The sequence below is a fragment of the Arachis duranensis genome, chromosome 4 (genome assembly GCF_000817695.3).
Source record: "Arachis duranensis cultivar V14167 chromosome 4, aradu.V14167.gnm2.J7QH, whole genome shotgun sequence".
NCBI classification, from domain to species: domain Eukaryota; kingdom Viridiplantae; phylum Streptophyta; class Magnoliopsida; order Fabales; family Fabaceae; genus Arachis; species Arachis duranensis.
Genome location: NC_029775.3, coordinates 22,476,681 through 22,491,123, shown reverse-complemented (window position 1 = coordinate 22,491,123; position 14,443 = coordinate 22,476,681). Strand labels below are relative to the sequence as shown.

The window sequence follows — 14,443 nt, the reverse complement described above, 5'->3', positions numbered from 1 at the left end:
CTTGAGTACAATTTCAGAGACTAAATTGAATATTTTCTCCAAAAAATAATCGAAAGGAGTTACATAGGCCACAAGAATAAAACCTACGACACATTTATCTAATTAAAGACCAAGTAATATAATATTGGATCATTATTCTCTGATCTAGTGATAAAAAGCTATCTAGCCATGGTGGTAATATGCTACCACTTTCTTAATTTAGACCATTTAATAAAATTTTACTATATGCAACTATTATTTATTCATGTACTAGGGCAATTTTCCCTTTTTAAAAGAATTGTTTTATTTATTTATTTATTTATTTATTTGTGAACGTAATTGTGAGTCACATTTAAAGATTTAGAGTTCACAACAACCTAATTAAGTAGGAATAGAAAGAGAAGAATGAGAGAGAGAGAGGCTAAGCATGAATTAAGGGGGTAATATACGCTGAGCAAGGATTTCCCAAATTCCAAGATCTTAGACAAAACATGAATTTTCTTTCCTTTCTAAACCAACATTGTTCTTGTTCCTTTTTTTCCCAAACAATTCCAACAGCCATGCATACACATGTTTTTGTAGGCATGGGAATTCATCAAAGAAAATGGTTAGTTTAATTAGTTAGTTAAACAGATAAATGTGAAAATAAAAAGGAAGATAGAAAAAGAGAGAAAATAAAAATACATGGCAAGTTCATCAAATTCATCTATGGGTGGCAAGCTACCACCACAACAACAAGGAGTGAAATTCTCAAGGAGGACAGCGAGTGGAAGGGTTGTTAACCTCTCAAGAGACGATGAAATCGACGGCTCCGGCGAGTTCGGAGGCCAAAATGATTACATCAATTACACAGTTATGATGCCTCCGACGCCTGACAACCAACCCGGCACCTCAGATTCCAAGAACCCGGCCGGGGCCTCTAGGTTTGCCTCTGAGTCACAACAAGGAGGCATGAATGGGGGCGGCGGCGGCAACGACGGTGGTGGTGGAGGGTCTAAATTGGAAAGGAGGGTGTCTACTGTGTTGAACTCAACAAATAACAAGTCTATGTTGTTAAGGAGCCAAACTCAAGATTTTGATCATAACCGTTGGTTGTTTGAGACAAAAGGGACATATGGGATTGGGAATGCTTGTTGGCAAGAAGATCATAATTCTGTTGCTGATGATCAGAATTCAATAGGCATGTCAGATTTCTTGGACAAACCATGGAAACCACTTACTAGGAAAGTTAACATTTCAGGCGGTATAATTAGCCCTTACAGGTATATTAATTATCTTCCACTTTAATTTATTAATTAAAATAAAAATACAACTAATGTTTTAGCTAGTCAACATTTCTTTTTGAGTAATTATATAGTTTTGGGAGCTTAGATGGTTCTATATCAACTATTATACTGTTATGGTTCTATATATTTAATTAAATAATAATTTAATTAAATATATTAAATTATTTAATAATTTTTAACGATTAATTTTATATAAATATAACTCCATGTAAATGTTTATCTTCTATTATATGTTAAGTATAATTATGATATTTAAAAAGTTTAGCTACAATTAAAATAAGTCACCAAAAATATTTGATAACAAAAAATATTAAAAAAATAGTTTGAATTTATTTTATTTAACATTTATTAATTATTATAATAATTAATAAATACTAAATAAAGTAAGTTTTTGTTATTTTTTTTCTAGCATTATTGATAAGTCATTGTATGATCATATCAATTATAACTATAAATATATACTAAAAGAGTATAAAATAACTTATGTTCATACATAAATATATAATGATTGATTTTTAGTATATATATAATATTCTTTTAATATATATTATATACAATGTGTATTATACTTAGTAAAATGGTTTGATTTGAACAGATTGTTGGTGATATTCCGCATAGTTATTCTAGCATTCTTCTTATCATGGCGAATTAGGAATCCCAACTACGACGCAATGTGGTTGTGGGGAATGTCAATTGTGTGTGAGATTTGGTTTGCAATCTCATGGCTTCTTGATGTGCTTCCAAAAATGAACCCCATAAACAGAGCTGCAGACCTTGCTGCCTTGCACGACAAGTTTGAGCAGCCATCTCCTTCTAACCCTACTGGAAGATCAGACCTTCCTGGCATTGATGTTTTTGTTTCCACCGCTGACCCTGAAAAGGAGCCTCCTCTTGTCACTGCCAACACCATTCTTTCCATTCTTGGTGTTGAATATCCAATTGAGAAGGTCTCCTGCTATATTTCAGATGACGGCGGTGCCATACTCACTTTTGAAGCCATGGCCGAAGCTGTCAAATTTGCTGAGGTTTGTTTACATACTTTATGGAATTAACAAAAGAAATATGGTAGAGATATATCTTCTTATTAATATAATCTTTCAAATAAATAATTTCATAATGTAATATCAAAACTTGTTGTGCAAAAACTTTCAAAGTTAATTTGTTAATGTGACTGGCAGTTATGGGTACCGTTTTGTCGAAAACACAATATTGAACCTAGAAATCCAGATGCTTACTTCAGCATAAAGAAAGACCCAACAAAGAACAAGAAACGTCCAGATTTTGTGAAGGACCGAAGGTGGATGAAGAGAGAGTATGATGAATTTAAGGTGAGAATCAATGGACTCCCAGAGGCAATAAAGAAAAGGAGCGAAATGTACAATGCTAGGGAGGAGAAGAAGGAGAGAGAGGAAATGAAGGCAAAAAATGGCGGAGTAGCAGCAACAGAAGATCAACCCCTGAACGTCCGAAAAGCTACATGGATGGCTGATGGCACTCACTGGCCTGGCACCTGGTACACTCCTTGTGCTGATCACTCCAAGGGTGATCATGCCGGGATCTTGCAGGTAATGAGTAAGGTCCCAGAACATGACCCAGTAATGGGATATGATGATGAGAAGACACTGGACTTCACTGGTGTGGACATAAGGATTCCAATGTTCGCATATGTATCGAGAGAGAAGCGCCCTGGTTTTGACCACAACAAGAAAGCAGGAGCCATGAACGCCATGGTTCGAGCTTCGGCTGTTTTGTCCAATGGCCCCTTCATACTCAACTTGGACTGTGACCACTACGTCTATAATTCTATTGTGCTTAGGGAAGGAATGTGTTACATGATGGACCGTGGTGGCGATCGTGTATGTTACATACAATTTCCTCAACGATTTGAAGGGATTGATCCCTCTGATCGTTATGCTAATCACAACACAGTCTTCTTTGATGGTAACTTATTCATTTCATTTCAACCTCTCTTCTAGAGTTCTATATATATAACAACCATGTGCTCATCAACAATGAACATTTTGATTAGGAAATATGCGAGCATTGGATGGACTCCAAGGTCCAATGTACGTGGGGACAGGTTGCATGTTTCGAAGGTATGCACTGTACGGATTTGAACCACCAAGATTCATGGAGCACACTGGACTATTTGGTCGGGTAAAAACCAAGGTGAACCGGAACCCCAATCAAGCAAAACTGAATCTAGAAGACGACGACACACAACCCCTAAATGAAAACAATTCAGAATCTAGTGGGGTGCCACAAAAGTTCGGAAACTCAAGCATTTTCACAGATACAATACCCATAGCAGAGTTCCAAGCAAGGCCACTTGCTGATCACAAATCCGTCAAGAATGGAAGGCCACCGGGAGAACTACTTAAGCCTCGTCCACCCATGGACGCACCAACAGTGGCCGAGGCTATAGCAGTGATCTCCTGCTGGTACGAGGATAAGACAGAATGGGGAGACAGGGTTGGTTGGATTTATGGTTCTGTTACAGAGGATGTTGTCACCGGCTATAGGATGCATAACCGTGGCTGGAGGTCTATCTATTGCATCACAAAAAGAGACGCTTTTCGCGGCACTGCGCCGATAAATCTAACAGACCGTCTCCACCAGGTGTTGAGATGGGCCACAGGATCCGTTGAAATCTTCTTCTCTAAAAACAATGCCTTCTTCGCCACCCGGCGTCTCAAATTCTTACAACGAATCGCCTATCTCAATGTCGGAATCTACCCCTTCACCTCCATATTTTTAGTTGTCTACTGCTTCTTACCAGCACTGTCCCTTTTCTCGGGACAATTCATAGTCCAAGGTTTGGATGTAACTTTTCTCTTCTACCTTCTTTCCATCACCGTCTGCCTCATATTGATCTCCCTCTTGGAAGTGAAATGGTCCGGCATTGCGCTCGAGGAGTGGTGGCGAAACGAGCAGTTTTGGGTGATTGGAGGAACAAGCTCTCACCTTGTTGCTGTGCTTCAAGGGTTGCTAAAGGTGATAGCTGGGGTGGAGATACATTTCACATTAACATCTAAGTCAGCAGGGGAAGATGAAGAGGACATATATGCTGATCTTTACTTAGTGAAATGGACTAGTCTCTTTATAATGCCACTAACTATTATCATCATCAATCTTATTGCTGTGATAATGGGGATTTTGAGGACTGTTTATAGTGTGATACCACAATGGAATAAGCTATTTGGGGGATTGTTCTTTAGCTTTTGGGTGCTTTCTCATATGTACCCTTTTGCTAAAGGATTGATGGGTAGGAAAGGAAAAGTTCCCACTATTGTTTATGTCTGGTCAGGCTTGCTTTCCATCACAATAGCATTGCTTTGGATTTCACTTGATCCTCCAGGTGGTACCAAACAGGAGGGATAAGCCTATCATGAGTTTTTGTTGTTCATCATTCATGGACCATGAAGCATGTATGTGCACATATATACTCATCAAAATTTTCCAACATTTCAATTGTTTTAGCCATTAACATCCACTATGTATATATTTTATGATTGAAATCAATAGCTAACATTATTAAAATACTAATACTCTGAAATGCTTCCTATACTACAAGAGGACTAATGCTGTGTTGATCATAGCAAAATTGTTTATATAGGACAACTTGTGTGAAGCAAGAGAAATTTTATTAAGGGTAGTCTACAAGACAAACCTTTTTTTCCTCTTTGTTTGATATAGACAACTTTATGATTTTTTACATATAGGATTATTTATATAACAATTATCGATAGTTCCCTTGAAGGGATTTATGTTCTCACAATGTTGGAAGAAAGTATAGAATAAATTATAGATAGAAATGCCTATGAAAAAAAAAGGTCATTTGCATTTGCTTCCCGTTTGTAGATATGCTTGTGAACTTTTTTTTTTTCATTTCAAATATGTAAAAATTTCATGTACAATACAACAAAAGGGCTTAATTATAAAATTAAAAGTTGCGTAAGAATTCAATTGAAAAAAAATATATATATAAAAATTTAATTAAAAATTTGATAAAATTATAGAGATTAATAGAATAATTAAATATTTTTTTAATTGTTTAGTTTATACGGTCACTTAATTTATAGTTTTAATATTGTATTATTACTTTTATTAAGTAATGCATTTTTTTTGTAATTAAATAAATTTAATAATTTCTTTATTTATGAACCAAATGGACATTACGATTCTTTTTTCCCGTAAAATAAAAATAAAAAACATAATTCTTTATTTCATATTTATGAAGATTTAAGAGTACTAATAATACTATTTTCTTATCTTCGTTCATGTGAAATTAATAGTCGAAAATCATCATATGATTTGATAGATTTGACTAAATTATTAGATTTGACTAAATTATCGTTATTAACTATTAACTTCACATAAAAATAATTGCATGCAAAATTTTTTTGAAATATAAATTTAATATTAATTAATTATTTATTTTATTATTTTATAAATTTATTTATTTTAAAAAATTTTCAAATTTAAAAAATAATATCGTACATAATACCATCTTTTTATTTTTTATTTTTTGAATTTTTTGTTGAAAGCACATCATACCAATTATAAAAACTTTTTTTTTAGAATTTAACTTAGTTTTACTCTTTAATGCAATATTTGTTCAAAGTTTAACACAAATTTACGGTTAACATATAAAATAACTTAGTGTATGTTTGGACTAAAATTTGTAAATGAAAATTTGTATTAAATTGATTTTACAAACTTAATTTGATTAGAAATGAGTTGGTATTAATCGTAATTTATATTTGGTAATTTTATATCAAAATAGATTATGGTAAAATGAATATTGTTTAGATTATATGATTCAAAAGCATGTTTAGATATTAATGAGTTATAATTCAAATGGTATAATTTTTCTATTCTCATTTAAAGGTCTTGGATTCAGTTTCATTCATAATTTTTAGTACTATTTTTGCATTCAATTTGGTCTTTTTAATAGAATTAGTAATTTATATTATAAAAAAATAACAATAGTAAATAAGCATATATTAATAAAAAAATATACAGTAAAAATGATACAAGGTCAAACAAAAAATAACAATGTTCTATAAAAAAATCAATAAAAATAATTAAAAAAATTATATGAATAATGAATACTAAAAATTTTATTAAAAAAATACAACAATATGTATAAAAGAATACTTAAAAAAACAACAATATCTATACCATGAACAAGAAAAAAAAAATAAATTGGTAAAAAATAAAACTTAAGAGAAAATACTAAAAATAACGGTATAAAAAATTATTTATAAAGCATAATCATAAAAAAACAAATGCAAAAATTCTTATAATTGTTCATAATATCTGTTATTACAAATTAAATTGAATGGTAAAATTAACAATAAATAAATAAATAAAATTTTTTAATTATTTTCCAATCTAATAATCTAAGGCAAAAGCTACAATTGATAATTGATTCCCTGTGATAAACAGAAGTTAAAACATATAATCAAGTTTGCTTTTAAAAAGAAGAGAAATAGCCATACAAAAAAGATTGATAGTGCACTGTGTTTTTTAAAAGCAAAACTATGCGCTTTTGAAATGCAAAACTATACACACCCTTAATCCCATATTCAAAGGACCTCAGGGATTCTTTTGTAATTTTACCTTAATACAGATTCAAGACAAGAAAGTGCTGCAACACCACCATCTACTGTTCTACACGCCACCAGTTCTAGATTCTCATCACTGCCGTGGCACTCAACAGTCACCTCAACGCTTCGTTTCACTAACCTATTCCTATCTACAATCCTCTATCTTCTTCTCAAGTTTCAACTAACCTTTTCACGGTTAGCTTATTCCTCAATCTCAATTTCAATCGCAATCTGGTTCTTGTACTTTTTTTTTTTGCTCCGCTGCTCAATCATTGTTATAGTTGTTGTCAATTTGATACATGCAAAGCTAACTGATTTTTATCAAATGATTGCGTTCTTTACAAGATCTGAAATTAACGATTCGTGAATCGTGATGCTTTTTTGGAATCTGATGTTTCTCTTCTCATTTCTGTGTATGATTCCACCTGTTTGATCAAATGCCTGACTGATTCTTTTTTTTTTTTTCTGGATTTGTTTCTCTTTTTATAAGTAACTAAGTAAATTGATTGCTGGAACTCTTATTATGAAGGGGGATTCTGTGACACCGTTGAAGCTCTTTGGGAGAGTAGAGATTCATTCAAGCATTCATTAAGAATTAATTTCTTACAAATATAGAATTGAATTCAATTTATGATTCTTCTCTGGAACAAATAATGTTATGGATTTTAATCCGAGTGAGAATTAAATTATCATGGATTTATTCATAAAAGTTGATATACCAATAAATAATATCCTTATCAGTTACCACAAAATTAATTGTACCAAACAATATCCCTACTTTATCTTGATTCTCAACCCTTTCTCTCTCATTTGTTCCAAATATTTAACAGAAGACGTTGATCCTCCCTATTTTGAGTTTTGTACTTTCTTTCCTGCTGTTGATTATTCTACTGCTTTCTTGTGTTATATGTACTGCTTTTCCTCTATTTTGTGTTGGTGTATGTCTTGTGAGAAATGAATGACTCTAGAGTGTGTTATTCATGTTTCATACTCTTACACCTTAGGAATTGTGTGTTCAGTTGTACGGTTGTGAATATGACAGATTGATCGAGACCTATTTCTTGATTCAGGCTGGAATTACTGTGTCAGTATTTGAACTAAGCTTTATTCTTTTGCTATATACCTTCTTCATCTATGGGTAATTCCTTATGATGTCTCACTCCTTGTATGTTTGAGAATTGAGATGGCTTGTACTCAAGCCTAATAACCAAGTAACCATTAACTTGTGCATGTGAACATACTATACTATATATTTTTACTGTTAATGAAAAGCATCCTGATTTAGTGATGTAAGTGTCTTTTGATTATATTATTTTATTTGATAAATAGTTGAGTGTGTAATTAAATATAAAGTTCTGTTAATAAAGGATAAAATATCAAATTAAAATATTTGATTCATTGAGTAGTCATGCCAAATCATGGAATTGAATTCAATTCTCTCCGGAATTGACTTTCCAAACGGATGCTAACCTGTTTCAATGTGTATTTTGGAGTTGGTTGAACCATAGATTGGTGATGCCAAGGGATTTATGTATTTTTCTACTTTTTTTCTCCTGCAATTTGATATTGGATAGAATTACCTATTTGGCTTTTCTGGTGTTATGTTCATGGGTGAGCTTCTTCAAGCTTGTTACTATCTTGAATTTGAAAATGGAAGCCTTACTGCATGCTTTCTCTTTTCTCTCTGCATGTGAAATTGCTGGTTACTTCCATTTAGAATTTATACTTGACTAAAATTTCTATCACTTCTTTAAGAATCTGATTGAGACAACTAACTTTTAGTAACTAAAGTGGCAATTGTGTTGATTTCAGGAACCAAAGTATACAAGTATTTAACCACAGTTGACCTCTTTCACGTTGAGAATTCACCAGCAGAAAGAAGAACTTAGAGCTGATGACTACCACTGGGACACTCAAGTCTTCTAGTTCTGAATTGGATCTTGATCGACCAAACATAGAAGATTACCTGCCAACAGGATCCTCCATTCAACAAGAACCTCATGGAAAGCTTCGCCTGTATGCTTTCTTGTTTTAATTTCTTGCTCACGCTATATTTTTAGTACACTAAAAAAAATTGGGATGAAGAGTGCAGCTTTTTGTTCATTTGATCTTTTTGGGGAACACAGATTTTGATGCCATTTTACATTTTAATGTTACTAATCTTGTTCTCTTCTGGAAAACCTTCTCAGGCATGATTTGCTCGATATTTCTCCTACTTTATCTGAGGCAGCTGGTGCTATTGTAGATGTAAGCTTTTATCCTTATATTTAATTCTGTTTTCTTTCTTTTTGTATTGATTGAAAAATTATTTTCCGCAGAACCAATCATTACATTAATATGGTCAGGACTTAATATCAAATATACTACCCTGCTGGCACAAAGTTCATTTACTCTCTTATGAGATTTTTTTATGTTTGGTTCTCATGTTTGTTTACAGTTTAGCTGTGAATTTGCAAAGTGATATTTTAAATGTTAAATCTCATGATTTTTTAATTTTATTTTTTGTTGTTCTTATAATAGGACTCATTCACAAGATGTTTCAAGTCAAATCCTCCTGAACCATGGAACTGGAATGTTTATTTATTCCCTTTGTGGTGTTGTGGAGTTGTATTTCGATATTTGATTCTGTTTCCGGCAAGGTTGGTCAGATTCACTTAAATTATGTTATGCTTTATATAGTAACTTTGAAACCTGGCTATTATATAGACTGCCTGGCTAAATTTTGGATGCTAACTTCTTTTCCCTTTCAGTGTGGAGTTAGGCACTGAATTGACTGTCCACTGAATTGACTGTCCATTAAGAAAATATAAATATAAGGATATGATTTGAATTTCTCAATTTTCTGTATATGTAAATTACCCTTTGTATTTAGCCTGATTATTTTTATGTTTTATGCTCTTAATATTAAGAGTTCCTTTACTTATCATCCAATCACCATTAAACTCTCAGGATTCTGGTGCTAACAATAGGATGGATAATATTTCTTTCATCCTTCATTCCAGTGCACTTCCTATTGAAGGGACAAGACAAGTTGAGGAGAAATATTGAGGTGCATATTCAAATTATAAGTTCCTGCATGCAATTTTTGCAATTCATATTTTTTCCTTGTAACATAGATTTCTCTTTTCCTTTTTTGTTCACTACTAAAAGTACAGTCAATGACCATTTCTACATCATGAAATACAAAAGATATCTTTGAATTTGTTTGTCAGAATCAAACTATCTAAAACGCAATCTAGCAAGTTCTGTTCTCTTTCTTTTCCGCCTTTGTTGGGTCCAACTCTGGCAAATTGACCTTTCTGTTTGTCGAATTAATTTGTAATTGGCCATTTTCTTCAGAGGTCATTGGTGGAGATGATGTGTAGTTTCTTTGTTGCATCTTGGACTGGGGTTGTCAAGTACCATGGGCCAAGGCCTAGCAGGCGACCGAAACAGGTTTGTCTAACTTTATTAATTCTGACATGTTATCCTGATCCATGCGTTCAAATAGGAGATGTTAGTTATTAGTTTATTACTCTTCTGAGGTTTTACCTTCATTTGTTCAACAGGTTTTTGTGGCCAACCATACTTCCATGATTGATTTCATTATCTTAGAACAGATGACAGCATTTGCTGTTATTATGCAGAAGCATCCTGGATGGGTTGGTAAGCATATAGAGCTCTGAAAGAAAACAGGACTTATGTCTTCATGATTAACGAAAAGCTTTATGTATTAAACACTTACTATCTTAAAGTTTTTATGAACACAAGGGTTTAGTTTCTAAGAGATTGGATAGTGTGCACCATATCTGAGAGTTAAAATGTTATGTTAGAGCTCAGCATGTTTTATGGGACAGAATTAGATGCCTAGCATCTAGTCGGTGTAAAGGTTGTGATCTTTATAGGGCACTTTCTCTCTCAGACATGTTGAGAGAGTGGAAAGCTATACTTTATGGATAAATGTTTTGGTTTTTGTTTTTTGCTTTAGTATAGGGGGATCATGTATCCCCCTATTTGTACTATCCTTCTCCTCATCTTAATGAATTTCTTCTTTGAATTAAAAAATTTCATATTAGAGCTATTTATCACCGGCTGCAGGGCAGTTTAAATGGTTATCAGAAGAGTAGGGTATATGATGAACAATCAGGATGATTTAAGGAAAACTATAGCTTGGTAATTTTGAAAAAATATCATAATTTATCTTGACAATAATTCATTTATGAAATATACTCAAAATTGGTTTTTGCTCAGGACTATTGCAGAGTACCATTTTGGAGAGCGTAGGATGTATTTGGTTCAATCGTACAGAGGCAAAGGATCGAGAAATTGTGGCGAGGAAGTGAGTACTGAGTATACTTGAAGATGTCAGGAAAAATATATCTCAAATCTATTACCTTTTTGCTTACACGACATTTTATGTTTCAGATTGAGGGAACATGTCCAGGGAGCTGACAATAACCCTCTTCTCATCTTTCCAGAAGGGACTTGCGTAAATAATCACTATACAGTTATGTTCAAAAAGGTACGTAAATTTTTTACGTTAGAAATGCCCTTATATTCCCTTATCTTAAGGAATAGCTTTTCCCTTTTTATTGTGTTCCTATACTCATGAAACTATAATTGAAGTCTGCAAGTTTTTCTAAATATTTTTAGGGTGCCTTCGAACTTGGATGCACAGTTTGCCCAGTTGCAATAAAGTACAATAAAATTTTTGTTGATGCTTTTTGGAATAGTCGAAAGTAAGCAGATGCTTCTCCCATGTTTATTATTATTATTATTGCTCTGTTTTATTGCTGCGATTGAGGTTTCACTTTTGATGACTTTGCAGACAATCTTTCACTAAGCATTTGTTGCAGCTAATGACATCATGGGCTGTTGTTTGTGATGTTTGGTACTTGGAGCCACAAAATCTGAAGCCTGGAGAGACACCCATTGAGTTTGCAGAGAGGTAAAGTTTCTCGATCCAGATTTTATGCAGAGTTACTTTTGACTGGTGTAGCTGTTGAAATTATCTATTATGTTAATGATGATGCAGGGTAAGAGACATAATCTCACATCGTGCCGGGCTTAAAAAGGTTCCATGGGATGGATACCTGAAGTATTCTCGTCCTAGCCCGAAGCATAGAGAACGAAAGTAAGTAATGTTTTCTAATTTCCTTCCTTTTTCTGGACAAATGATTTCCTAATTTTCTTGGTTCAACTATGTTAGCATATGGCCTCTGACATAGGTGTCATAAGTTGGATATTCAAGTTTCAATTTACTTTTGGTTTTGCTTATTAGTTTCTGATAGTTGAAGCATTCCTCTGCTGTTCTTTCGAATTTTAATCTAAGTTTGAGTTAGCAATATCTCATTTCACGTTGTTACATTTTAAAATACAATTGTTAAGTACAATAGTAAGGCTCCAAAATAGTTTATCTTCTTAATGATCTTTGTTATTTTGGTGTAAAAAGTGTATTAAGCGACGTCAGATTCATGTAAGATTTCATATGATTTATACAACATATCAACTTTTGATCCAACAAGTAGTTTTTGTGAAAAGTAAACAAGCTTTTCAGCTGTGTAAGATATGAATTTATTAGGATGATTCATCTTGCTTGATTTAATGATTAATCATGCACTTGCAGGCAACAGAACTTTGCCGAGTCAATGCTACGGCGTTTGGAGGAAAAATGATGTGTATCTTCTGTAAATTTTCATACGGAATTCTCCAACCTTTTTTTATTTGTTTTTATTTATTATTTTTTTGGATATGCTGATATTTACATTTTTTTTGTTACGATATGTTTAGATTACTGAATAAGATAGTTGTCTGGTAAAATGTTCCGTGGGTGGTTGATATCTTGTACAAACATGTTGAAAGCTAGATATCCTTTTTAGGGATGAAAAGTTTTGATGGTGTTTCTATAAATGAATGTTTACATGTCTTTTGATCAATATTGACGTTAGTTTATATTAAGGCTTTGCTCATTGATGAATTAACAACTAAGTTGGTATCCTTATGTTTTATGTAAATTTTGTTAAAATTTATCGATAAAGAACCAGGAAGACATAAGAAAACTTTTCAGTCAAAAGAGATCTGTATATAAATGGTCTTACTAGAAACATGATATATGGTAGAACATGGTAACATTTTTTGATCCATATAATTGACATCATTTAGTAGGGGATTTTGTTGTTGTTGTAGTATTGATAAAGAACTAATTAAATCTTTCTTTTGGAGATTTGTAGAGTACTCAAGCCGTCAAGCGATATGTCTTCAGAGTCCGAAATGATTTTTCATATAAATATGCTTTAAATAAATTTGAATTAACCAAATTAGGTTGGTCATGTGATTAGTTCACTCATCTGTTTAAGTAAATGTGAGGAATTTAAATCTTGCTTTGTACATGTAATATTCATTGGTCAGTGGTAGAATTTTAAATAGAGTTTAGATCCGTGATAGATTAATCTTTGACCTGTCAAATTAAAAGATACCATGAATAATTAAAAAAAAATTGAATTAGTTGATATCGCTATTTTAGAATCATATGGTATTGGAACCCAATTTTAATTAAAATATACGTGAACTCGTAACCAACTTAGGCTAGGGAATATCGCAAAAAAACAAAAAATTATGTATGTGAACTTCTAAACCTGCCCTAGGTATGTTTTAAGGATACTGAAAATAATAATTAAATATAAAGATCACTCGTTATTATGCTAGATACTGTAAATGGGTTGGGATTTACATGTTACCCTAACATAACAAGGTAAAGACTCGTATATAATTATTTTTATGTGGAATTGATAGTCGAGAACCATTAGATAATAACTTTATAAATGAATATAAATCTTAGGAAATAAACAAGCTAAACTGCTGCCGTGCATATCATTAAAGTGTTAAATAGCTATTTTATCTTCTCTTTAATTTAAGAGTTGTAGTCATGCTTGGATTTGGATGTATGATGAATGAAGTAATGATATATTTTCCTAATCATTTTTCTTTTACTATCAAATGTTGTATTTTCTTGTTTAGTTTTAAAATTTTGAATTTATTTATTTTATTTACAGTATAATCCTAAGACAACTTGATCGTACAAGTTCCAACTTCCAACCCCATCAATTGGCTAATCATTGCCTCGCGTTCCTATAACATTAGGGGTAAACATGCAAACAAGTTAAGGAGTAAAGGTTTTATTTTAAGAGAAATTATATTTGTATTTTTTTTAATATATTTTGAGTGTACACTTTTCTCTTTGATATCAAAAAATAATTTCTTTTGCATTTTCACAATTCTTAACTTTTACTTCAAATAATTAAAAAATATTATATAAAAGTGATGCATATAACATTTTCCTTCCATAATTACACTATCACATCATGTTAAATAATAATAAGGGATAAGTACCCTTTTCGTCCCCAAGGTTTGAGGTCGAAATCAAAATCGTCTCCAATCTTATTTTTTTTTTAATTAAAATCATTCTCAACGTTTAAAAACGCTTTAAAATCACCTTTTTCCGAATTTTTGGACCAAAATACTCTCATCATCATCATTCTCCTACCACCACCACCACCACCACCACCACCATCACTCACCGTAGCCCCC

General features: G+C 32.5%; 2 protein-coding genes across 2 annotated transcripts; both read left to right on the top strand.

The window, feature by feature from the left end:
• The first annotated feature begins 663 nt into the window (after positions 1 to 663).
• LOC107483755 (cellulose synthase-like protein D1) lies at positions 664 to 4,646 on the top strand. Its single transcript, XM_016104369.3, has 4 exons — positions 664 to 1,241; positions 1,861 to 2,290; positions 2,444 to 3,206; positions 3,295 to 4,646. Exons 1-4 carry the CDS (start codon positions 664 to 666, stop codon positions 4,644 to 4,646), a joined length of 3,123 nt encoding a protein of 1,040 aa, XP_015959855.2.
• A 2,191-nt stretch (positions 4,647 to 6,837) lies between these two features.
• LOC107483760 (glycerol-3-phosphate acyltransferase 9) lies at positions 6,838 to 12,808 on the top strand. The gene is made up of 13 exons (XM_016104375.3): positions 6,838 to 7,072; positions 8,690 to 8,893; positions 9,067 to 9,124; positions 9,398 to 9,516; positions 9,827 to 9,926; positions 10,217 to 10,312; positions 10,426 to 10,522; positions 11,108 to 11,195; positions 11,282 to 11,378; positions 11,510 to 11,595; positions 11,685 to 11,804; positions 11,892 to 11,990; positions 12,483 to 12,808. Exons 2-13 carry the CDS (start codon positions 8,772 to 8,774, stop codon positions 12,529 to 12,531), a joined length of 1,131 nt encoding a protein of 376 aa, XP_015959861.1. The 5' UTR covers positions 6,838 to 7,072; positions 8,690 to 8,771; the 3' UTR covers positions 12,532 to 12,808.
• The last annotated feature ends 1,635 nt before the right edge of the window (positions 12,809 to 14,443 follow it).